Source organism: Homarus americanus, unplaced genomic scaffold (assembly GCF_018991925.1).
Source record: "Homarus americanus isolate GMGI-L3 unplaced genomic scaffold, GMGI_Hamer_2.0 scaffold4896, whole genome shotgun sequence".
NCBI lineage: Eukaryota > Metazoa > Arthropoda > Malacostraca > Decapoda > Nephropidae > Homarus > Homarus americanus.
Window position 1 is genome coordinate 333,877 of NW_024749657.1, and position 25,371 is coordinate 359,247.

Below are 25,371 nucleotides of genomic sequence, written 5' to 3' on the forward strand. Positions count from 1 at the left end.
ACCAGGAAGTTTATGTTCTTTGAAAACATTTATATGCGTTAGTGGAGTAAAGACACACACACACACACGTATATATATATATATATATATATATATATATATATATATATATATATATATATATATATATATATATATATATATATATAAGAGAGAGAGAGAGAGAGGTTAGGTTTACTGTAGGTTACGTTTAGTCAGGTTAAACTAGGTTAAGCTGAGATTTGTTGTACATTAACTCCTTCCCCCCTCTCTCTCTTACAACGGTTAGTATACTGACTCACCCTTCAACACGTGTATGTAAATGTGAGCTGGCCGAGCGTTGGAGGGAGCACACGAGTAGTTCCAGAGTCCGCCGGTCTTACGTTACTCAGGAACAACACGCTTAGACCTCCGTTGTTCTCCACCCGGACCTGCGAGAAGAGAGAAACGGACATGAGACACAGTTGTAGGTGGCAGTGATAGTGCACAGAACTTTCAACTTTATGTCCTGGGTGAAAAGGGTGTTTATCCAGCGTGTGACTACCCAACATGCTTCCTCCCACACTAACACTGGGCAATAAAGGTCATAAAAAATAACAAAGAATAGACTTACCGCCCTAAAGGCTAGTACGCTGATAAATGGTGGAATGATTAAATCTGTCTTGTCCCTAAAACGCTAACAGGAAATTACGCCATTTTCATCCTTAAATACGTGTCTTGAGAAATTACCTTATATGGGCAATCAATGAAGGGTTTGGTACCATCTTCCACGTACTCCATTGATAAACGTACCCCCTAACAGACGTACCCCATAACAGATGTACCCCTAATAGATGTACCCATAACATATATACCCCCTAACAGACGTACCTTCTTAACAGAGTACCCCTTAACAGACGTACCCCATAACAGATGTAATTTATAAAAGCCCCTCTAACAGACGTACTTCCTATAATAGACGTACTCTTAACAGACGTACCCCTAACAGACGTACCTAGCAATAGACGTACCCTATAACAGACGTACTCCCATAACAGACGTACCCCATAACAGACGTAACCCCATAACAGAGGTACCCCATAACAGACGTAATCCCTATAAGATGTACCAACAGACGTAATTTCAACAGACGTAACCCCCTAACGGACGTACCCCCTAACAGACGTACCCCCAACAGACCGTACCCCTAACAGACGTACCCCATAACAGATGTACCCCTAGACAGACGTGCCCCTAACAGATGTACCCCTAACAGACGTACCCCATAACAGACGTACCCCATAACAGACGTATCCCCATGACAGACCCCACGTATCCCACATAACAGACGTACCCTATAACAGATGTACCCCTATGTCAGACGCAACCCTCAACAGACGTACCCCGTAACATATGTACCCCCCATAAAGACGTAACCCATAACAGGTGTACCACCTAACAGACGTAACCCCTAACAGATGTACCTAACAGACGTACCCATAACAGACGTACCCCTAACAGAGATGTACCCCCAACAGACGTACCCCCATAACAGACGTATCCCATAACAGACGTACCCCCTAACAGACGTACCCCTAACAGACGTAACCCTCTAACAGATGTACCCCATAACAGACGTACCCCTAACAGATGTAACCCCTAACAGACGTACCCCATAACAGACGTACCTATAACAGACGTATCCCCATAACAGACGTATCCCATAACAGACGTACCCCATAACAGATGTACCCCATGACAGACGTACTCCCCAACAGACGTACCCCAACAATGCTAAGCTTACAACAGGTGTACCACCTAACAGACGTACCCCTAACAGATGCACCCCTATGACAGACGTACCCCATAACAGACGTACCCCATAACAGATGTACCCCATGCAGATCGGCCCCCTAACAGACGTACCCCCTAACATATGTACCTATAAAAGACGTAATTCCCATAACAGATGTACCACCTAACAGACGTAATCCATAACAGATGTACCCCCATGTCAGACGTAATCCCTAACAGACGTACCCCTAACAGACGTACCCCTAACATATGTACCCCATAAAAGACGTACCCTATAACAGATGTACCACCTAACAGACGTACCCCATAACAGACGTACCCATAACAGATGTACCACCTAACAGATGTACCCTATGACAGATGTACCTATAACAGATGCCCCATGACAGATGTACCCCCATGACAGACGTACCCCATGACAGACGTACCCCATGACAGACGTACCCTATAACAGACGTACCCCATAACAGACGTACCCCATAACAGACGTATCCTATAACAGACGTACCCCATAACAGACGTAACCCCATACAGGTAACCCCATGACAGACGTACGCCATAACAGACGTACCCCCATGACAGATGTACCCCCATGAGAGACGTGCCCCATAACAGACGTACCCCATAACAGACGTAATCCCTAACAGATGTACCCATGACAGACGTACCCTACGACAGACGTACCCCATGACAGATGTACCCCATGACAGGACGTACCTCCCTGGTGGCGTGGTAGTTGATCATGTGGTGGTTGTGGTACCAGAAGACGTAGGTGGGTGGTTGTGTGTTGTCTCTCAGTACACACACGAGTCTCAGCGAACTGCCCACCGTCATGTACTTCTCAGGACCTCCCAGGATCTCTGACGTCGCCTCTGTCAACAACAATAATAAACTTACTTTCATCTTCAATTTAAAAACAACAACGATAACCTAACCTAACTTAACCTAACCACACCTAACTTAACCTAACCACACCTAACTTAATATTAACCATCGTAACGCTAACCTAACATCAACAAGGTTACTGTCATCCACTGTCCTCTCATTTAGAGACAAATACCTGTGTGGGCATTCCTTCGCCTGGCGTTCGTGGGCATGTGATTTTTCCAAGAAACGTTCTATGACAGATGACTTATGTTGGAAAATAATTATAATAGAAATAAAAGCAAAACTAGACAACTGACGAGGCTAACGTAACCTACGGTGTTTTTGGCTATTTTAGGCTAGGTTTGGTTAGGTTGAGTTAAGTTAGGTTTTAGTTGGAATTAAGGTTAGATTGGAGTTGGAGTTAGGTTTGGTTGGGTTAGGTTAGGTTGGGTTTGGTTGGGTTGGGTTAGGTTTGGTTAGGTTGGGTTGGGTTTGGTTAAGGTTTAGGTTGGGTTAGGTTAGGTTAGTTAGGTTGGGTTGGGTTAGGTTGAGTTTGGTTAGGTTAGGTTAGGTGAGTTGAGTTAAGTTTAGGTATACGATTCATTTGACAATGGGCTGGTTATTATGTCACTGCGTTTTATAATAAAGGTGTGAGACAGAGAGAGAGAGACCATAGCCTGTATTATACCAAGCAGTTTATCAGGTCTTACACCAGGCCAGGAATGGTTAAACTTTTTAACCTCGGTACAGCAGGAGAAACGTTTATAGTGTGAGTTTACAATACATCACAGTTTAATAGTAGTTACCAATCCCAGAAGGTAACAATCATGGTGGTTAGGTGAGGTTGTGGTGGTTGAGGACTGACAGACACTCATTTATCCCCAATTATCCATTATACTGTACGTCACTGCTGAGCTCAGGCTGTTATTCTTCTTCTTCTTCTTTTTCTTATTATTATTATTATTATTATTATTGGTGTAGATGTTGCTGTTCTTATTATTAATGTTTTTTATTATTTAGTTGTAAATAATAATAACAACAATAATAACAATAATAATATTCTTTTTCTTTAAACTTAAAAAAAAAATAAGGTCAAAGCCAAATCTTTTTTCATTTTGTTTCGCTATTTTCCAAGTTAAAAAGTGAAGTGTTTACAATATCTGAATCTGGAAAATAAAAAAATAAAATTTCATACTAATTTTTATATATTTTTTCAATCACTCTTATGAACTGAAATTGATGTGAGGTAAATATTTTATGAGTTAATTGTGATGATGTTTTTATTTTCAAATTTGTTTTATTTATTTTCTCTTTTTTTTTTTGTTTCTTTGTCTGTATGTCTGTCCGTCCGTCTCTCTCCCTTCCCCCACACCCTCCTCAGTGTCTCTCTCTCTCCCGTACCCAAACACAACCTTTCCCTCTCTCTTCTCTCCTCCTTGGCGTACTTAGTGTAATAACCTGAACATCTTCCTTCCCTCTCTTCCTTCTTCCGACCCTACTTCCCTCTCTTCCTCCTTTACATCTTACGCCACTTTTTATCAAAATGTATTCACCCATTTGTGGCGAGGGAAGGAGGAGAAGAGAGGGAGGAAGAAAGAAAAGAGGCGGGGAAGAAGGGAAGGAGGGGGAAGAAAGGAAGGAGGAAGGGAGGGAGGAGGAGGGAGGAGGGAGTAGGGAGGGGTAAGGGAGGGAGTAGGGGAGGGAGAGGTAGGGAGAAAGGATTAGGGAGAGGAAGGAAGAAGGAAAGAGGCGGGGAAGGGGGTGGTAGACAGGAGGCTGACAGGGGACGTGTAGGGAGTGACAGGAGGCGGCGGGACGTGTAGGGTGAACAAGGAAGCTGACGGGGACGTGTGGGGTAGACAGGAGGCTGACAGGAACTCACCTAAGACGTGTAGGGTAGACAGGAGGCTGACGGGGGAACTCACCTAAGACGTATAGGGTAGACAGGAGGCTGACGGGGGACTCACCTAAGACGTGTAGGGTAGACAGGAGGCTGACAGGGGACGTGTAGGGTAGACAGGAGGCTGACGGGAGGAACTCACCTAAGACGTGTAGGGACAGGCTGACGACGTGTGGTAGACAGGAGGCTGACGGGGGAGGTACTCACCTAAGACGTGTAGGGTAGACAGGAGGCTGACAGGGGGTGGGAGGGCCAGCACTCATGCACACCGTCATCTCTCACTTGCACGTAGCGGATGTGTAGCTGCCAGTCCTGTGGAGATAGAGACCGTGAGGCCAGGAAGAGACCACGTGGGGCCAGGGAGACCACGTGAGGCTGGGAGACCACGTGAGGCTAGGGAGAGACCACGTGGGCCAGGAAGAGACCACGTGAGGGCCAGGGAGGAGACCACGTGAGGCCAGGAGAGACCACGTGAGGCCAGGGAGGAGCCGTGAGGCTGGGGAGAGACCGTGGGGCTAGGGAGAGACCACGTGGGGCTAGGGAGAGACCACGTGGGGCTAGGAGACCACGTGGGCTGAGGAGACCACGTGGGGCCAGGAGAGACCACGTGGGGCCAGGGAGAGACCACGTGAGGCCAGGGAGACCACGTGAGGCCAGGGAGAGACCACGTGAGGCCAGGGAGAGACCACGTGGGGCTGGGAGAGACCACGTGGGGCTGGGAGAGACCACGTGGGGCTAGGGAGAGACCACGTGAGCCAGGGAGACCACGTGAGGCCAGGGAGAGACCACGTGAGGGCTGGGGAGCGACCGTGGGGCTAGGAGAGACCACGTGGGGCTAGGGAGAGACCACGTGGGGCTAGGGAGAGACCACGTGAGGCCAAGGAGAGACCACGTGAGGCCAGGGAGACCACGTGAGGCCAGGGAGAGACCACGTGAGGCCAGGGAGAGATCACGTGAGGCCAGGGAGAGACCACGTGAGGCCAGTGTTAGTATGTAACCAAATGGACCCCAGTAGAAATGAAACATATACAGACACAGACACAGACACAGACAGACAGAATGTGAAGAAGAAAAAACCCGGATCAGCAATAACAAGATAAAGAATGAGATAAACAAATAATAAAATGAAACCGGAATAGATAAGAACAATGAAAAACTAATAAAACAGAAAGAAAATGGAATAAATTAGTGTCAGGGGAAAAGGAAGAAATAGACAGGTGTAGAGGGAACTTAAAGGAGCACATCTCATTAAACGGAAGGCTATAAAGGTGCACTCTTGCCTCTATAAGTACAGTATTGCCTGAGGCCTCTAACCCGCTATAGGTGCACTCTTGCCTCTATAAGTACAGTATTGCCTGAGGCCTCTAACCCGCTATAATTGCACTCTTGCCTCTATAAGTACAGTATTGCCTGAGGCCTCTAACCCGCTATAGGTGCACTCTTGCCTCTATAAGTACAATGTGCCTGAGGCCTCTAACGCTATAGGTGCACTCTTTCTATAAGTACATTTGCCTGAGGCCTCTAACCCGCTATAGGTGCACTCTTGCCTCTATAAATACAGTATTGCGAGGCCTCTAACCCGCTATAGGTGCACTCTTGCCTCTATAAGTACAGTATTGCCTAGGCCTCTAACCCATAGGTGCACTCTTGCCTCTATAAGTACAATTGCCTGAGGCCTCTAACCCGCTATAGGTGCACTCTTGCCTCTATAAGTACAATTGCCTGAGGCCTCTAACCCGCTAAGTGCACTCTTGCCTCTATAAGTACAGTATTGCCTGAGGCTACCCGCTATAGGTGCCTCTTGCCTCTATAAAGACAGTTGCCTGAGGCCTCTAACCCCGCTAGGTGCACTCTTGCCTCTATAAGTACAGTATTGCCTGAGGCCTCTAACCCGCTATAGGTGCACTCTTGCCTCTATAAGTACAGTATTGCCTGAGGCCTCTAACCCGCGGACTGAAAAGGAAGAGGGAAGGGGTTAAGAAATCTAAAAAAAAAAATCCCAAAATATCCATAAATCTCCCCAAATATCCTATAAGTCTCAATAAAATTTCCTAAAGTCTCCCCAAATCTTTCAAAATCCCCATAAAATTTCTCTAAATCACTTGAAATCATCTGCTACTCACATTATCCTGCTTAATGTAGCGGACCTGGAACCTGCTGTCACTGCTGTAGGTCTGGGAGCCAACTGTAAGCAGGTGGTAATCTCTCCTTCTGATCCACGACACCTGTGGGAGAGTGGGTGAGGGAGAGTGAGTGAGTGAGGAGAGAGTGAGTGAGGGAGAGTGAGGGAGAGAGTGAGTGGTAGGGAGAGGCAGTGAGGGAGAGAGTGAGTGAGGAAGGGGATGGGTGAGGGAGGGGGTGAAGGAGAGGGACAGTGAGGGAGGAAAGGGGGAGATAGAGAGAGGGAGAGCTGGGGGAGAGTGTAAGAGCAAAGAAGTGGGAGGGAATGGGGGAGTGTGTGTGAGAGAGAGAGAGGCAGGCAGAGAGAGCACCACAGAGCACCTTAAACAAAAACTATATATATTTTACAACACAAATTCACCAAGTAATACAACTTCCTTCATAAAGAAATAATTTTTACCCAAAGTATTAAACACAAAGTATACACAAACACCCAGCAGTTAGTTTATAACTGTGTGTGTGAGTGTACCAGCAGTATTAACCTACTTTTAAGTTTACTTGTAATTTTGTATGTGCTGTCATTAATTATTATTATTATTATTATTATTATTATTATTATTATTATTATTATTATTATTATTATTATTCAACACTGCAAATATATACGGATATACACACACACAAATGTAAATAGGATTCAATGAACAGTATATCTAAACATACAAGGCTGTTAAAAATATAAGTTTATCTGACTGTAACACGAACCACACTTGTTTACTAATCTCCCACACCAACACACCTCATTCTTCTTAACATGAGAAACATCTGTTATGATTAATCTATTGAAGCAGTAGAGACGTGTAGTACTGTACTATACTGCGTTATGTTGACACTAGCACCGCCCCCTATCAGTGCTCCAGCCGTGTCCTTCAATAACAATAGACCATCATCTACACCACCACTCACCAGACCCCCGACAAGCCGAACTGGTGTTACTTTTCCTACCGACCAGCTACGCACAACCACAGGCGCTCTGCGTGTTGATGTGCTGGACAGCAAGGCTCTTTGGTGGCAAGGGTTCGAATTGTCCCATAATTATAATGTATATTCTGTCTAAGTCGTTACCATTTTGGAGAGCAAATTTCTGTGTCGTAACTTATTTGAGCCTATTAAATAGATTCTCATGTCTTCAGTTTACGTTACCGCACGATGTTACGGTCTTCTGAGAATAGAGCCTCAGTTTGTTGTTGTATCGGTAAGGGGGAGACACATAAGAGAATATCGATAGTCCTCATCCAGAAGTATTCCGACTGTTGTTAACATGACAAGTGGCGTCAGTCAGCGCGGCGGCGGACATCTAGCTCCGCCCACTTGCATGCTGGAGGCAGTCACAGCTCTGCAATGCAGCTCCGCGAATTTTAATCTAAATTCTGAGCTCAGCAATTATTGTGAGAAATTTTCATAAGCTTTTAGGTAGTGGCGGTTTTTATTATGCAGTTTTGCTTTCCTGCGACAGAGGTGGTGTAGTGAAGATGATGATGTTACTTTTATTGTGATTTGTAAATGTTATCTGTAGTAGGAAGCCGAGACCTAGTGAACGGTGCTTAATAACCCTGGTAACTGAAACACCTTTCAACACGACAACAACAATAATACCATATGCCTCACACCACACACACACACTGCATCTCCCCACACATACCCACATACTCCCTATACACACACCCCACCTCCACACTCACCCACCCAACCCCCAAACACCCAGCTACATATTTCTAGATTCATTTACAAGTTACTAAGATAAGTTGTCGAAAGCTGTAAACATATAAGAGTAAGGAAAGAAGGAGGTAGAGAAGGAAGGATGAAGGAGAGTTAAGGAGGAGGGGAGAAGGAGGATGATCCCCCATGAAAGGAAATACGACCCTGTAACAACAGTTTAGTTCTGTGAGTCACTGAGGTTCGTACGATGGTAATTCCCCGCAAAAGATTAAAGAATGTACTTAACTTGTTGAACTAAAACACAAGTAACAGCCCCAAATACTTAACTGGAGACGCTCACTTAGCACCAGTTAGGAGATGGTGGCGGAGGAGGAGGGAGAGAGGGGAAGAGGAAGAGGAGGAGAGGAGGTGGGTACGTGTCTCAATTGGCGGGGAGGAGTGGGGTCAGGTGGGTGTCTTAGTTGCAAGAAAGGACGAGTCATATTTAAATATATCCTCCTGACGCTCATGATATTTCTAAGTACTGAAACACTGCAATTCTTCCAGAGTCCGGAGGAATTTAAGTATCACTGAGAGTTCTTACGCGTTTTATAAATTTCCAAGGGAGTTATTTAATATTTGAAAACAGTTTTGGGCATTTTTTAAATATAATTGGTGGAGTTTATTAAATGTATTTGTGTTTTAATTAATATTATGCGTGTAACTAATTAATTTTTATGTGTTCATCTGATGAGAGACGTTCATGAATGCATCAAGTATGAATATTCGGCTGCACTCGAATGTTCTCATTGTTTACAAACACAGTTGGGGTCTTACATGTCAGCGAGAGCGTCCAGCTGATGAGATTTACACACGCTAAACAAATACTTCTGACACTTGCTGATATTTAACACCCCAGCACCCCACCTCGACTGTTTTTCTCCCCCAAATTCTCTGGTTTTTCTCTCTCTCTCTCCTTCCTCCTCCATTCTTCCATTTCCTCCTCCTACCCTTCTCTCTTTTTTTCCATTTTCTCTCTCTCTCTGTCTCTCTCTCTCTCTCTCTCTCTCTCTCTCTGTCTCTCTGTCTCTCTCTCTCTCTCTCTCTCTCTCTTCCCTTCCCCTTTTCTCTCACCCCCTTCTCTCTCTCTCTCTCTTCCCCTCACCGTGAAAGTGCCATAAAATAGGCAATTTTGGGTCAGCGGTATGTGGGGGTCGTGTGGTGGTGAGTGACTGTGGTGGTGTGGCTGGGGGGAGTGTGGTGGTGAGGCTGGGGAGTGTGTGGTGTAAGGCTGGGGGAGGTGTGGTGGTGAGTGACTGTGGTGGTGAGGCTGGGGGTGTGGTGGTGAGTGACTGTGGTGGTGGAGGCTGGGAGTGTGTGGTGGTGAGGCTGGGGAGTGGGTGGTGAGGACTGTGTGGTGGTGAGGCTGGGGGAGGTGGTGGTGAGTGACTGTGGTGGTGAGGCTGGGGAGTGTGGTGGTGAGTGATGTGGTGGTGAGGCTGGGGAGTGTGGTGGTGAGTGACTGTGGTGGTGGAGGCTGGGGAGTGGTGGTGAGGACTGTGGTGGTGAGGCTGGGGGTGTGTGGTGGTGACTGTGGTGGAGGCTGGGGTGTGGTGGTGAGGCTGGGGGAGTGTGGTGGTGAGTGACTGTGGTGGGTGAGGCTGGGGGGAGTGTGGTGGTGAGGCTGGGGGGTGTGGTGGTGAGGACTGTGTGGTGGTGAGGCTGGGGGAGTGTGGTGGTGAGTGACTGTGGTGGTGAGGCTGGGGGAGTGTGGTGGTGAGGCTGGGGAGTGTGGTGGTGAGTGACTGTGTGGTGGTGAGTGACTGTGTGGTGGTGAGGCTGGGGAGTGGGTTACAGTGGGTTAGTTTAGGTTGGATTGTGCTTAGGTTAGATGAGGTTTGATTATGTTAGGTTAAACTAACCTAACCTAACCAAATTTAATTTAACATTAAGGTAACTTACACCTGCCTGGCCACAGTACCACATCTGCCTGGCCACAGTACCACACCTGTTGGGCCACAGTACCACATCTGCCTGGCCACAGTTCCACACCTGTTGGGCCACAGTAACCACACCTCCCTGGCCACAGTACCACATCTGCCTCGCCAAAGTTACACATCTGCCTCGCCACAGTATACCACACCTGCCTGACCACAGTACCACACCTTTTGGGCCACCGTCACATCGGTTAATAAGCGTGAGGGAGGCAGGTGTTTTGAGCGGGCCACAACTGAGTTTAGTGAACTGTTCGTGTATTCTTCCTCTTCCTGCTGTGAGTTAAATCTTTTTTCTCTTTGTTTTAAAAGTTGTTTCCGAGCGTTCATGTTGACCCATGTCTCAGTGTTACGCTCCTCACTGGGAAACAAGTGCGCGTCTGAGTAAAGAATGTCCTTGGAACTCTTGGGTAATGTTAACTTGACGTGTACTCTTCTTGCTGAGAAACTATTACCAGATGTTTTCATTGTGTACTTTACCTACAGGGAAACTATCGCCAGCAGGCTTGTTTTTGCACTTTTCCTAATAGTCCATGCTGCTTTGTTGTCTACCCTTCCTGATGAGAAACTAATACCAGAAATGTTTTACTGTGTACTCTAGCTGTAGGGAAACTACTGCCAGCCGTCTAAGTCTTGTACTCTTCCTAATGAAAAAAAGGGATTTGTTTTTGTGCCGTATTCTCCCTGATGGGGAATTAATGCTTTGTTGTCTTCCCTTCCTGCACTGTCTATAAGGACGAAGATTTCCCAGAATATCTATCTGTCTATCTATCTAAGGTGGAAATAACTTGCAGAAACGTTAGTAATGAACAGTGAACAGACATCAGAACAAGCATAAAACGCCTTGTGTGTGTGTGTGTTGAGCCATGTCTGCATGTACGAATGTATGTATGTCAGCAGGTGTGTGTGTGTGTGTGTGTTTGAGTGTGTATCAACATGAGTGTCTTGATTATTATTTCACACACACGCACACAGCAAACGTCAGCGTGTGTCAGTCGTCAGTCATCTAAATTATTAATACCACACAGTTTGTTACCATTGACGACTGCTAACTATCTCACCCGAGTGTCTAATTGTCTCTGGTCGTTAAAATGTTTTCCTAATAGTCTGACAGTGAGTTAGGACGAACAAGTTTCTTTAAGTCCAACTACACGTGTGTCTAGCTGACTACCACCACCACTACCACCATCACAACCACTACTACCACCATCACAACCACTACTACTACCATCACAACCACTACTACCACCATCACAACCACTACTACTACCATCACAACCACACTACTACTACCACCACCATCACAACCCCACTACACCACCGCCACCACTACTACCACCGCCACTACTACTACTACTACTACCATCACAACCACTACTACTACCACCACCATCACAACCACCGCCACTACTACCACCATCACAACCACTACTACTACCACCACCATCACAACCACCGCCACTACTACCACCATCACAACCACTACTACTACCACCACCATCACAACCACCACCACTACTACCATCACAACCACTACTACCACCATCACAACCACACTCACTACCACCACCATCACAACCACCGCCACTACTACCATCACAACCACTACTACCACCATCATCACAACCACTACTACCCCACCATCACAAACCCCACTACTACCACCACCATCACTACTACTACTACTACCATCACAACCAATACTACTACCATCACAACCACTACTACCATCACAACCACTACTACTACCATCACAACCACTACTACTACCACCACCTCACAACCACCACTACTACCACCGCCACTACTACTACTACTACTACCATCACAAACCAATACTACTACCATCACAACCACTACTACTACCATCACAACCACTACTACTACCATCACAACCACTACTACTACCACCACCATCACAAATCCACCGCCACCAATACCACCGCCACTACTACTACTACTACTACCATCACAAACCACGCTTCACCATCACAACCTACACTACATCACAACCACTACTACTACCATCACAACCACTACTACTACCACCACCATCACAACCACCGCCACTACTACCACCGCCACACTACTACTACTACTACTACCATCACAACCAATACTACTACCATACAACCACCTCACTACTACCCATCACAACACACACACACACCACCACTACTACCACCACCATCAAACCATTCACTACTACCACCGCCACCACTACTACTACTACTACTACTACCATCACAACCACTACTACTCATCACAACCACTACTACTACCATCACAACCACTACTACTACCACCACTCATCAAACCACGCCACTACTACCACCGCCACCACTACTACTACTACTACCATCACAACCACTACTACTACCACCACCATCACAACCACCGCCACTACTACCACCGCCACTACTCCACCCACCCCACCACTACTACTACTACTACCATCACAAATACCACCACCGCCACCACTACCACCATTCTTCATTTGTTTTGTTAGTGTGGTCGTGTTTCTCTCTCTCATTTTATGTCTGTCTGTCTGTCTGTCTGTCTCCCTTACTCGTACCTCAGTCTCTCAATCTTTCCGTATCTGTCCACCCTCTCTCTCTCTCTCTCTCTCTCAGCTGTTCTCTCAGGATCAAGTGAGGAAGGTCTCCTCTCAGCTGTTCTCTCAGGATCAAGTGAGGAAGGCTCTCTCTCTCTCTCTCTCTCTCTCTCTCTCTCTCTCTCTCTCTCTCTCTCAGCTGTTCTCTCAGGATCATGAGAAGGTCTCTCTCTCTCTCCTAGCTGTTCTCTCAGGGATCAAGTGAGGAAGGTCTCTCTCTCTCTCTCTCTCTCTTTTCTCTCTCTCTCTCTCTCTCTCTCTCTCTCTCAGCTGTTCTCTCAGGATCAAGTGAGGAAGGTCTCTCTCTCTCTCAGCTGCTCTCAGGATCATGAGGAAGGCTCTCTCTCATTCTCTCAGCTGCCTTCAGGATCAAGTGAGGAGGGTATTCTCTCTCAGCTGTTCTCTCAGGATCAAGTGAGGAAGGTCTCTCTCTCTCAGCTGTTCTCTCAGGATCAAGTGAGGAAGGCTCTCTCTCTCTCTCTCAGCTGCTCTTCAGGATCAAGTGAGGAGGGTCCTCTCTCTCTCTCTCTCTCTCTCTCTCTCTCAGCTGTTCTCTCAGGATCATGAGGAAGGCCTCTCTCTCTCTCTCTCTCTCTCTCTCTCTCTCTCTCTCTCAGCTGTTCTCTCAGGATCAGTGAGGAAGGCTCTCTCTCTCTCTCTCTCAGCTGTTCTCTCAGGATCAGTGAGGAAGGTCTCTCTCTCCTCCCTCTACCCCCACTCTCCTGCATGAAGGGCTGAGAACTGAGGTGTCGTCTTCGATTTTCTTTCCTCATGTTTTCAAAGGTTCATCAGGTGGAGGGAGGGAAGAGAAGAAGAGAAGAGACTAAAACAGTAGTTGTGACGCTAATATTTTACTCCTCTTCCTCTTTTCCTTTCATCTTTCCTTCCCTCCTCCTACCCTTCCTCACTCCCCTCCTTTCTTTTCTCTCTCTCTCTTCCTCTCCTTTCGGTTACTAATTCATTGACTCACTTTCTCCCTCTTCCCATTCGTTCTTTCTTCCGTTTCTCGTCCTTCTGTTCCTCTTCCTTCTCCCTTGGTAGTTATCCCCTTTATTACAATCTCTAAACCTTCATCGGTAAAACACACACACACAACACACACACACACACACACACACACACACACACACACACACACACACACACACGTTGATTACATTACCCTTTCCTGATTATGTTTTCAGCCCTTAGTACTAGATGTTCACTACATGTTCAGGCCCACCGTACGAAATGTTCAGTCTTCAATGGAACAATTGTTCACCGTGTTCTTACCGCTCTCCCCGACGTTGTGAGCGAGACAATGAAGAACAGCGGTGGTGCCAACTTGAGCGCGGTTTTCAGTGTTGTTCTGTTGAGTGAACACCGGGGAGCTTCCTGCTGGTGGGGCCGCTGTCTCCTCTGCTGGGCCAAGCAGGGTGGTGGAGGGAGGCAGCAGACTTGGCAACACTATGGGAGGGAAAGAAGAATTTAGTGGAGGGAAGGAGGGAGGGATTGAAGGAAAGGACACACACACACACACACACAATAAATCACGCTTGAGGACACGTCACGTATTGTCCACCAATCAGTAACAAGGGTCTGAGAGGCGGAAAGTTACGATTGGTTCTGTCACTCCAACTGTGAGCGTCTGGGCGAGTTATCGAAGGTCTGAGTGCTGGTAAAATTGTCTCTTTTAATCTGCTAAAGGAAAGGATTTTTTAACAGATTTATTTTTATTTTTTTCGTATGTTTTTGTTTTCTTCATTATCTTGAATTCTCTTGTTTTTATATATTAATATTCGAAAGATATTTTATTTATATTTTTACTTTTTAATAATCAAGAACAGTGAAGCTCTATACACAACAATGAAAGTTGATGTGGGGGTGTGAAGGGTGTGTGGTAATGTGGGAGTGGTAATGTGGGGTGGTAGTGTGGGGGTGGAGTGTGGGGAGCAGGTGGGGGTGGTAGTGTGGGGTGCAGTGTGGGGGGAGTGTGGGGGTGGTGTGTGGGGTGGTAGTGTGGGGTGAGGTGTGGGGGGTGTGTGTGGGGGTGGCATGTGGGGGTGGTAGTGGGGTGGAAGTGTGGGGGTGGTAGTGGGGGGTGGAGGTGGGTGGAGGGGTGTGGGGTGGGTGGTAGTGGGGTGGTAGTGTGGGTGGTAGTGTGGGGTGTGGTGTGGGGTGGTGGTGTGGGTGGTGTGTGGGGGGTGGTGTGGGGGTGGCAATGTGGGGTGGTAGTGTGGGGGTGGTGTGGGTGGTGGTGTGGGGGTGGTAGTGGGGTGGGTAGTGTGGGTAGTGTGGGGGGTGGTGGTGTGGGGTGGTGTGTGTGTGTGGGTGGTGTGGGGTGGGGTGGTGTGGGGGTGGTGGTGGTGGGGTGGTGGTGTGGGGTGGAGTGTGGGGGTGGTGGTGTGTGTGGTAGTGTGGGGTGGTAGTGGGGGTGGTGTGGGGGTGGTGGGGGTGGTAGTGTGGGGTGGAGTGTGGGGTGGTGTGTGGGGGTGGTGTGGGGTGGTAGTGGGGTGGTGGGGGGTGGTAGTGTGGGGGTGGCAATGGGGTGGTGTGTGGGGTGGTGGTAGTGGAGTGGGGGTGGTGTGGGGTTGGTGTGTGGGGGTGGTAGTGTGGGGTGGTGTGTGGGGTGAATGTGGGGTGGTAATGGGTGGTGGTGTGGGGGTGGTGTGGGGGTGGTAGTGTGGGGTGGTGTGTGGGGGTGGGTGTGGGGTGGTAGTGGGGGTGGTGGTGTGGGGTGGTAGTGTGGGGGTGGTGGGTGGGTGGTAGTGGGGGGTGGGTGTGGGGGTGGTGTGGGGGTGGTGGGTGGTGTGGGGGGTGGTGTGTGGGTGGTGTGGGGGTGGGGTGGTGTGGGGGTGGTGTGGGGGTGGTGGTGTGGGGGGTGGTGGTGGGGGTGGTAGTGTGGGTAGTGAGGGTGTGGGGGTGGTAGAGGGGGGTGGTAGTGAGGGTGAGGCACTATTCAGGTGAGGGGAAGACTGTACTATAGACTCGTTGAATAGCCTTACGAAGCGGTCAGGAGGGAGGGACAATGTGTCGTTACTCACATACAAAGACTGACCATAGGGAGGGTCTCTCTCACACACTCAGTAAACGTATTAGGAAGAGGAGGGAGAGTGAGTGAGTGAGAGTGGGACTGGCCTTGGAGTGAGAGTTTGAAGGAGAGTGAGAGTAGTGCTGGCCTTGGTTGGGGAGGGGGGTGTATTGATTTGGAGTAAGAGTCGAGAGAAGAGTTTTGTGTGTGTGTGTGTGTGTGTATGTGTGTGTGTGTGTGTGTGTGTGTGTGTGTGAAGACGAATCTCAACACTACCTTACGTTATTAACAAATAATATAATAAGGATTCGGGGTTAATTTAATATAGGAAGTTAACTTAAATATAACTTAACTCGCGAACTTAATCCTAACTTAATACAACTTACTTCTCGAATTTAAACTACTTTAACTTAACCTAACCTTATATCTTAACCCAACCTAACCTAGCTTACCTTACTAACCTAATCTAACCTAACCTAACCTAACCTAGCTTACCTTACTAACCTAATCTAACCAAACGTACCCTAACCTAAAGTACCTCAAATTACTCTAAATTAACCTACCCTAACTTAATTTAACCTAAGCTAACGTAACCTAACCTAACCAATCCCCCATCTTCCCTCTCTTAACTAACCAATCCCCATCCGAGACGGCCATCATGTTGGGGAAACTGATCAGCCAATTAGCGGCGAGTATTCATGAGGCAATCAGACCCGCTGCGATGATTGGGTAATGAGGCTGAGATCACGGAGGAAAGGGCCGGATGTTTGGGCATCCGGCCGGCTCACCGGATATGACACCTCTGATATCAAGGTGCAGTGTAAGGTCCTCCCCAAACACACACACATAAAAATACAGAATAACAAAATACAACATATACTGTATATACTGAATACACCCAAATACACAAAATACACAAACATTCAAATTCCAGATCACAAGACTAAACTGAGGTAATTATATGACCACCAATTATATTTTTCACCTGTCTACTTCACTCGGGTAATTACGAGTCAGGAGTTCAGGTTATCTTTCTAACACAAGTAAACGTCATTAAGGCAAATTTGGGAACTAATTACTCGGTTTATAACTCAATGATTATTTACTCACTGAAGAATGACTGGGATAATATTGTAGTTGTTCATTTGATATTTGTGTGGTGGCGGTGGTGGTTGTTATTTTAATGTGTTTCAGTGTGTTTCAGTGTGTTTCAAAGTGTTTCAAAGTGTTTCAGTGTGTTTCAGCGTGTTCCAGTGTGTTTCAGCGTGTTTCAGAGTGTTTCAAAGTGTTTCAGTGTGTTTCAGAGTGTTTCAGTGTGTTTCAGAGTGTTTCAAAGTGTTTCAACGTGTTTCAGTGTGTTTCAGAGTGTTTCAAAGTGTTTCAGTGTGTTTCAAAGTGTTTCAGTGTGTTTCAGCGTGTTTCAGAGTGTTTCAGATCACCAAAGTTAACAGTCCGGTCACTGAGAGGTCTACTAAGAACTGACCGAAATAGATGTTTACTCACAGAAACTTGAGTCGGTTATGGGGGTGTTGTGGAGTGTATGGGGGTGTTGTGGAGTGTATGGGGGAAATGGGGAGTGTATGGGGTGTTGTGGAGGTATGGGGGTAAGCCAGGGAGGTATGGGGGGTGGGTTGTGAGTGTATGGGGTGTTGTGGAGTATGAGGGTAAGCTGGGTGGAGTGTATGGGGTGTTAGAGTGCAGGGTGTTAGGAGTGTATGGGGGTGTTGGGGAGTGTATGAGGTGTTAGTGGGGTGTATGGGGGTGTTGGGAGTGTAAGGGGGGTGTTGTGGGAGTGTATGGGGGTGTTGTGGGAGGTATGAGGGTGTTGTGGGTGTATAGGGTGTTGTGGAGGTATGGGGGTGTTGTGGAGGGTGTTGTGGGTGTATGGGGGTGTTGTGGAGTGTATGGGGGTGGGTGTTGTGGAGTGTATGGGGGTGTTGTGGAGTGTATGGGGGTGTTGTGGAGTGTATGGGGGTGTTGTGGAGTGTATGAGGGTGTTGTGGAGCGTTTGTATAACCCCTTTAGTCCTGGAAGGTTAAATCATTGTCATCACAAGGATTAGACTATCATCCTCAAAGGGTTAAGTGAATCATAGAAGAGTCTTCCCTTAACCTACCTCCGTCTCCTCCGTTTTCGTCATCCTTTCCAAAAGCAAAACAAACACTTGAGACAGAATATTAATTATCCTTTATTCCCTTGACGTCACCTGCTACACACGCACACAAACCCGACGACAAATACTGCAGGAGCCACCACACTGAGAGCCAGCGGTGAGTTTGTTTCCTTGTTTACAAAATTGAAAAATATATATTAAATGTACGTGAGGATGTTCTTTGAGCGCTGCGTTGTGTCTTGAGGGTACAGAGATTACGGTACAGAGACAGAGACAGGTACATATATAGGTACAGATACAAGAACAGGTACAAGTGCAGATACAGATACAGGTACAGGTACAAACTACTTGAACATTGAAGTTACTGTGATTGGAAGCGTCGTTAATTTACGAATCATGACTTCATTAGTTACGAGGCCCGGATTATCGTACGACTCTTTACTAATCATTACAAATCACAACTCTAACCACCAGTTATGAGGAAATGATTAATAGTCCAATCAGTAGAGGTGAGTGTGTGTGTGTGTGTGTCGTAATGAATGACAACCACTACGGTTCACTGTCAAATTATAACCGTGATGTGAGCCTAGAATACAACAACAATCACAACCACCACCATCATCACATCTACAACAACCACCACCACTACCATAACAACAACCACAACAATTAAAACATACATAATAACCAGTAACAACATCGTTTACATGGATCAATTTGCTACAGTAATTGGTTAGTTTGTCTCAACGCACACACCCTTGCAAGCTATTATGAAAACAGGGCAATTAGAGGTGCTGCGCTAACGACCCCCCTCCGTGCAGGTAGTTAGTACTAATGACTTGGACAGATTTCAGCTCGACCAATAGGGATTAGTTATGGTGTAATGGCGATTTTAATTGGCCTGAAATTGTTGGTTTGTCGGAAGAATGTGTTAGTGTGTGTGTGTGTGTTTAAAATACAGATAAATTAAAAAATCCTTCAATAAATATTAACATAGGTGGAATAATTTATCTAACTAAGAACAGTTATTGAACAGGTAAAGTATAATTAATTATAACCTTAGCGTCTACCTGTAATTATTATTATTAACAAACACTTGTACCCATTATACTGTATACATGTACCTTCGATAAATCCCTCAACATATTATAGAGTCATAGATCCCACAAACGGATTTATTTAAGGATTTTCCGCAGTAAAAACTGAAAAAAAAGTAAACTTGACCGAACATGTGGGCGAGGTTAACTGACTCTGGCTTCGGCTACAATGACAAGCGGTCAGTTGAACGGAATGACGTCACGGCGCCTGACTACAGCTTGTTATCGGTTATCGGAGTATCGGTATAGACCATCGGCTTCACGGCAGTCATGGATTATTGCCTTAAACACTCACTGTCAAAATAAATGGACCAATGTAGACGAGGTCAGCCAGTCCGAACAGGTGACAGATTCCAGGTGGCGAGACACGATAATATCATAGACGGTACACTGGCAGGTGGTTTTTTGACGGTTCATCGCCCGGATAATTCCATAAATGTTCGGTTCACTACTGTATATGATGGTGTATTACCTGCGTGACCTGTATTACCTGCGTTACCTGTATTACCTGCGTTACCTGTATTACCTGCGTGACCTGTATTACCTGCGTTACCTGTATTACCTGCGTTACCTGTATTACCTGCGTGACCTGTATTACCTGCGTTACCTGTATTACCTGCGTGACCTGTATTACCTGCGTGACCTGTATTACCTGCGTTACCTGTATTACCTGCGTTACCTGTATTACCTGCGTTACCTGTACCTGTACCTGCGTTACCTGTATTACCTGCGTGACCTGTATTACCTGCGTTACCTGTATTACCTGCGTTACCTGTATTACCTGCGTACCTGTATTACCTGCGTTACCTGTATTACCTGCGTTACCTGTATTACCTGCGTGACCTGTATTACCTGCGTTACCTGTATTACCTGCGTTACCTGTATTACCTGCGTTACCTGTATTACCTGCGTGACCTGTATTACCTGCGTTACCTGTATTACCTGCGTTACCTGTATTACCTGCGTTACCTGTATTACCTGTATTACCCGTTACCTGTATTGCGTTACCTGTATTACCTGCGTTACCTGTATTACCTGTATTACCTGCGTTACCTGTATTACCTGCGTTACCTGTATTACCTGCGTTACCTGTATTACCTGCGTGACCTGTATTACCTGCGTTACCTGTATTACCTGCGTTACCTGTATTACCTGCGTTACCTGTATTACCTGCGTTACCTGTATTACCTGCGTTACCTGTATTACCTGCGTTACCTGTATTACCTGCGTGACCTGTATTATCTGCGTTACCTGCCTGCGTGACCTGTATTACCTGCGTTACCTGTATTACCTGCGTTACCTGTATTACCTGTATTACCTGCGTTACCTGTATTACCTGCGTTACCTGTATTACCTGCGTTACCTGTATTACCTGCGTTACCTGTATTACCTGCGTGACCTGTATTACCTGCGTGACCTGTATTACCTGCGTTACCTGTACCTATCCCAGTAATAACTCTATTAGCTTGTTAACTTGTAATACACATTTTAAAACGACCTTAAAGTTCTTTGTGATATTATCCCAACTTTGTAATGTATGTATGCATGTAAGTATGTATGTATGTATGTATAAACATGTAAGTATATATGTAAAACATACCTGCAAGTATGGAGTGGAGGTATGAATATGTATGTATGTATATATGTATGTATGTATCAACATTCTACACTCACTCACTTTGTGTTAAGGTTGAAGCCTTGTCCACAACACAGTCGCTATGACACCCGACACTCCACACATTCCATCTGTGTCGGTTGTTTTGTTTAGCTCTCTCTCTCTCTCTCTCTCTCTCTCTCTCTCATCATCATCATTTCGCTATCCTCGCTTTCTCATGGGCATGACGTCACAAACTAAACTTTTTCAACCAATCAGGAAGCCTTGCCTTTATAATACCGAGTTCCCATTGGGTAAAAATCTTCAACCAATGAAAGCCTCGCCTTCATAATACCAAGTTCTCATTGCATGAAATGTTTAACGAATGAGAAAGCTGGGCGTCAGTAATGGTGAATTCTGATTGGCTAGTTGTAATTAGTGGTGGGGAAAGAAGGAAATTTTTTATCAATGTAAACATATAGTAAATTGGAAGCAGGAGAGATGATGATGGAGGTAAAGAGAGAGGGAGGGAAAGATAATGGAAGGAAGAGTGAGAGATAGAGAAACAACGTGTCTCTCTCACCCACACACGTTGTTTCTCTCTTCCTTTCATTATCATCACATTCCCGCTCCGTCTCACTCACTCTAACCCTCTCCCAACCCATTTCTCATCTCATTCCCTCTCTCTAACTCACTTTCACTCCCTCTCTTTAATCTTCTCACTCTCACTCCCTCTCTTATTCACTCACTCACTCCCTCACTCTCTCTAACCCTCCCTCACTCTCACTAACCCTCCCTCACTCTCACTAACCCTCCCTCACTCTCACTAACCCTCCCTCACTCTCACTAACCCTCCCTCACTCTCACTAACCCTCCCTCACTCTCACTAGCCCTCCCTCCTCTCACTAACCCTCCTCCTCTCCACTAACCCTCCTGCACTCTCACTAGCCCTCCCTCCCCACTCTCACTAACCCTCCCTCACTCACCCCTAACCCTCCCTCACTCTCACTAACTCTCCCTCACTGACTCTCCCTCACTCTCACTAACCCTCCCTCACTCTCACTCACTCTCCCTCACTGACTCTCCCTCACTCTCACTAACTCTCCCTCACTAACTCTCCCTCACTCTCACTAACTCTCCCTCACTCTCACAGTGTTGACAGCGTGATGGAGTTTTAGGGACCTATTATGACAGGGAATTATTCTGGGGAGAAATGATGAATAGACCCGGAGGAGGAGGAGGGGTGGTAGGAGGAGGAAGAGTGGGAGGAGGAGGAGGAAGGAGGAGGAGGAGGAGGAGGAGGAAGGAGGAGGAGGAGGGTGAGGTGGTGGTAAGGAAGGAGGAGGAGGAGGAGGAGGAAGGAGAGGAGGAGGAAGGGAAGGAGGAGGGAGGAGGAGGAGGAGGAGGAGGAAGGAGGAGGGTGGTGAGTGATGTAGGAGGAGGAGGAGGAGGAGGGAGGAGGAGGAGGAGGGTAGGTGGTGAGTGGTAGGAGGAGGAGGAGGAGGAGGAGGAGGAAGGAGGAGGAGGAGGAGGTGGAGGAGGAGGAGGAGGAGGGAGGGAGGGAGGAGGAGGGGGGTGGTGGTGGTGGTGGTAGGAGGAGGAGGAGGGAGGAGGAGGAGGAGGAGGAGGAGGAGGAGGAGGAGGAGGGGGTGGTGGTGGTGGTGGGAGGGAGGGAGGAGGAGGGGTGGTGGTGGTGGTGGTGGTGGTAGGAGGAGGAGGGTGGTAGGAAGGAGGGGGAGGAGGTGGTGTGGGAGGAGAAGGGTGATAGGAGGGAGGAGGGGTGGGTGGAGGAGGAGGGAGGAGGAGGAGAAGAGGGGTGATGGAGGGAGGAGGAGGAGGTGTGGGAGGAGAAGAGGGTGATAGGAGGAAGGGAAGGGGGTGGTAGGAAGAGGAGGGGTGGTGGGAGGAGGGAGGAGGAGGTGTGGGAGGAGGAGGAGGAGGTGTGGGAGGAGGAGGAGGTGTGGGAGGAGGAGGAGGTGTGGGAGAAAGAGGGTGTAGGAGGAGGAGGAGGAGGAGGAGGTGTGAGAGGAGGTCCCCCAACTGTACCTGCTATACTCTCAGTGCCTAGCTGTACCTTAAGTGTACTTAACTGTACCCCATAATCCAGTGTACTCATTGTCCCCCACCGTACCACTGTACCCAGATTTACCCCCACTGTACCGTCTCATTACCCTCCACTGTACCACGCTGGACAATCACCTTACCTTCACTATACGTCACTGTACCACCACTGTACCGTCACTATCACCACTACCGTACTACCACCACTGTACCGTCACTGTACCAACACTACCGTCACTGTACCACCACTGTACCCGTCACTATCACCACTACCGTCACTGTACCGTCTTGGTCGATACGCCAGCAGGAGATAAGAGTGAAGCAGGGCCTCTGGCCAGTGTTCCTCTCACAAAGACCGCGACCTGAAGTATTCCCTGCCCTCTCTCTCTCTCTCTCTCTCTCTCTCTGCCTCTCTACTCTCTCACTCTCCCCTGCCTCTCTCTCACTCTCCCTGCCTCTTTCTCTCACTCTCCTGCCCTCTCTCACTCTCCTGCCTCTCTTTCTCTCACTCTCCTGCCTCTCTTTCTCTCACTCTCCCTGCCTCTCTTTCTCTCACTCTCCCTGCCTCTCTTCTCCACTCTCCCTGCCTCTCTCTCTCTCTCTCTCTCTCTCTCTCTCTCTCTCTCTCTCTCCGACTCTTCCTAGCTGCCTGTGTTAAAGAGAGAGAGAGTGAGAGAGAGAGAGAGATTAATTATTGGGTAAAACTATCTATGATAATAACTAAAGGAACAACTGTGTGTGACAACAGCTTAATGACCCAAGAGGGACATTCTCTTTCCTTCTCAAGCTCAACCCGCGTCAGCTTTCTCGTGTACTCAGCTTAATAGAATAGAAAATTAAGCTGGCGTCTTTTTTTCTTAAATATAAAAGAATAAATAACCAAACTTTTATTTTTAATAAAAAAAATCGACTCGATTTTTTATATAAAAATAAAACTTTCTCTGATTGTCAGTTCATTGTGGGAGGCGTGTGGGTACGGGTAGAGGGGCGTGGGAGGCGTGTGGGTATGGGTAAGGGGGCGTGGGAGGCGTGTGGGTATGGGTAAGAGGGCGTGGGAGGCGTGTGGGTATGGAGTAGGGGCGTGGGAGGCATGTGGGTATGGGTAGGGGCGTGGGAGGCATGTGGGTATGGAGTAGGGGGCGTGGGAGGCGTGTGGGTATGGGTAGGGGCGTGGGAGGCGGTGTGGGTATGGGTAAGAGGGCGTGGGAGGCGTGTGGGTATGGGTAAGGGGGCGTGGGAGGCGTGTGGGTATGGATACGGAAATATAGGTGTGTGGATATAAGTATAGGGAGTGTGGGATGTTTGGGGCAAGTGGGCCGTGGTAAAGTGGAGAGGAAGCCCCGACAGTTCAGTCAAATCTCAGGTTCGAGTCTCGAGTGTTTACAGAGGGGATAAGTTGACGGAAATAAATATTCGAACCAGTGTCTCAAGTATCACGGGTCGATGTGTTTGTGCAGGAAGCCAGCCAAGATCTGACTCACCCCTCCTCCCCACCCACCCCGCCCACCCTACCCACCCATCGGCTTCGCTTCCACTCTGAATCCCTGACTTCCTGGACTGAGGACTTTTGGACCGGATTCGAAGCCTGAATGACGGGTTTGGATTTAATTACCAAAGAGATTCGGGGTTTCACTTATTATAAAAACTGTATGGTTAGGTTAGGTTAGGTTAGTTCGCTGGCCTGCACCACAGTCCTAACACAAGAAGATACAAACCAACAGATTCGTTATCTCAAATTTATAGTGTTTTTAAAAGAGGGTCCATAAGGTTCCATAAGGCTCCACAAGGCTCCATGTAGCTCCACAAGGCTCCACTAAGCTCCACAAGGCTCCACTAAGCTCCCACAAGGTAAGCTCCACTAAGCTCCACAAGGCTCCACAAAGCTTCACAAGAACACTCCCACGAGCCACCTGGCGGCAGCTGTAACGGTTAAGGCGACTGACTTGATCAAGGGAACACCACCTGAATATGTGATCAGGACTAGACTGGGCGGTGGATGTGGGCGGTGGATGTGGGCGGTGGATGTGGGTGGTGGGCGGTGGATGTGGAGAGAGAGAGAGAGAGATAACACACACACACGTTGACTCAATTTCCTCTACGGAAGTTAACCACGTCACTTCAACACCTCACCTCAACCATCCTCCTCTTCTAACACACACCACCTCCTCCACCCCCTACCACGACCACTCATGCGTTCAGCTACTGTACTGTACTGTACTGCACTGTACTGCACTGCACTGTACTGTACTGCACAGCACTATACTGTACTGTACTGTACTCTATACTAAACTAATAAATGTTCCTACATATAAGTAGGTCAAATCCTCTTCTAAACAACACAAGTGTGAGTACTGTAGCGTAAGTACTGTAGTGTAAGTACTGTAGTGTAAGTACTGTAACGTAAGTACTGTAGCGTAAGTACTGTAGTGTAAGTACTGTAACGTAAGTACTGTAGCGTAAGTACTGTAGTGTAAGTACTGTAACGTAAGTACTGTAGCGTAAGTACTGTAGTGTAAATACTGTAACGTA

The 25,371-nt window shown here is 47.3% G+C and overlaps 1 protein-coding gene and 1 long non-coding RNA gene across 5 annotated transcripts in view; both read right to left on the minus strand.

Moving 5' to 3' along the window:
* The window catches only part of LOC121853530, a 23,792-nt gene extending 19,008 nt beyond the window's left edge, over positions 1–4,784 (minus strand). The window contains exons 1-3 of one of the 2 annotated variants that reach the window (XR_006086327.1): positions 4,748–4,784; positions 2,491–2,645; positions 282–410 (exon numbers count right to left, since the gene is read on the minus strand). This is a non-coding gene — a long non-coding RNA (uncharacterized LOC121853530). Of the gene's footprint in view, positions 1–281; positions 411–2,490; positions 2,646–4,522; positions 4,561–4,747 lie in introns of those variants that run through there. The other variant, XR_006086326.1, reaches the window with a different exon arrangement.
* A 25-nt stretch (positions 4,785–4,809) lies between these two features.
* Positions 4,810–25,371, minus strand: part of LOC121853531 (protein turtle homolog B-like) — a gene marked incomplete at its 3' end in the record, with an annotated part of 46,688 nt that continues 26,126 nt past the window's right edge. For all 3 annotated transcript variants that reach the window (XM_042347727.1, XM_042347728.1, XM_042347726.1), the window contains 4 exon segments: positions 4,810–4,852; positions 6,664–6,765; positions 11,219–11,223; positions 14,243–14,413. In XM_042347727.1, the coding sequence (XP_042203661.1) occupies positions 4,810–4,852; positions 6,664–6,765; positions 11,219–11,223; positions 14,243–14,413 (321 nt within the window).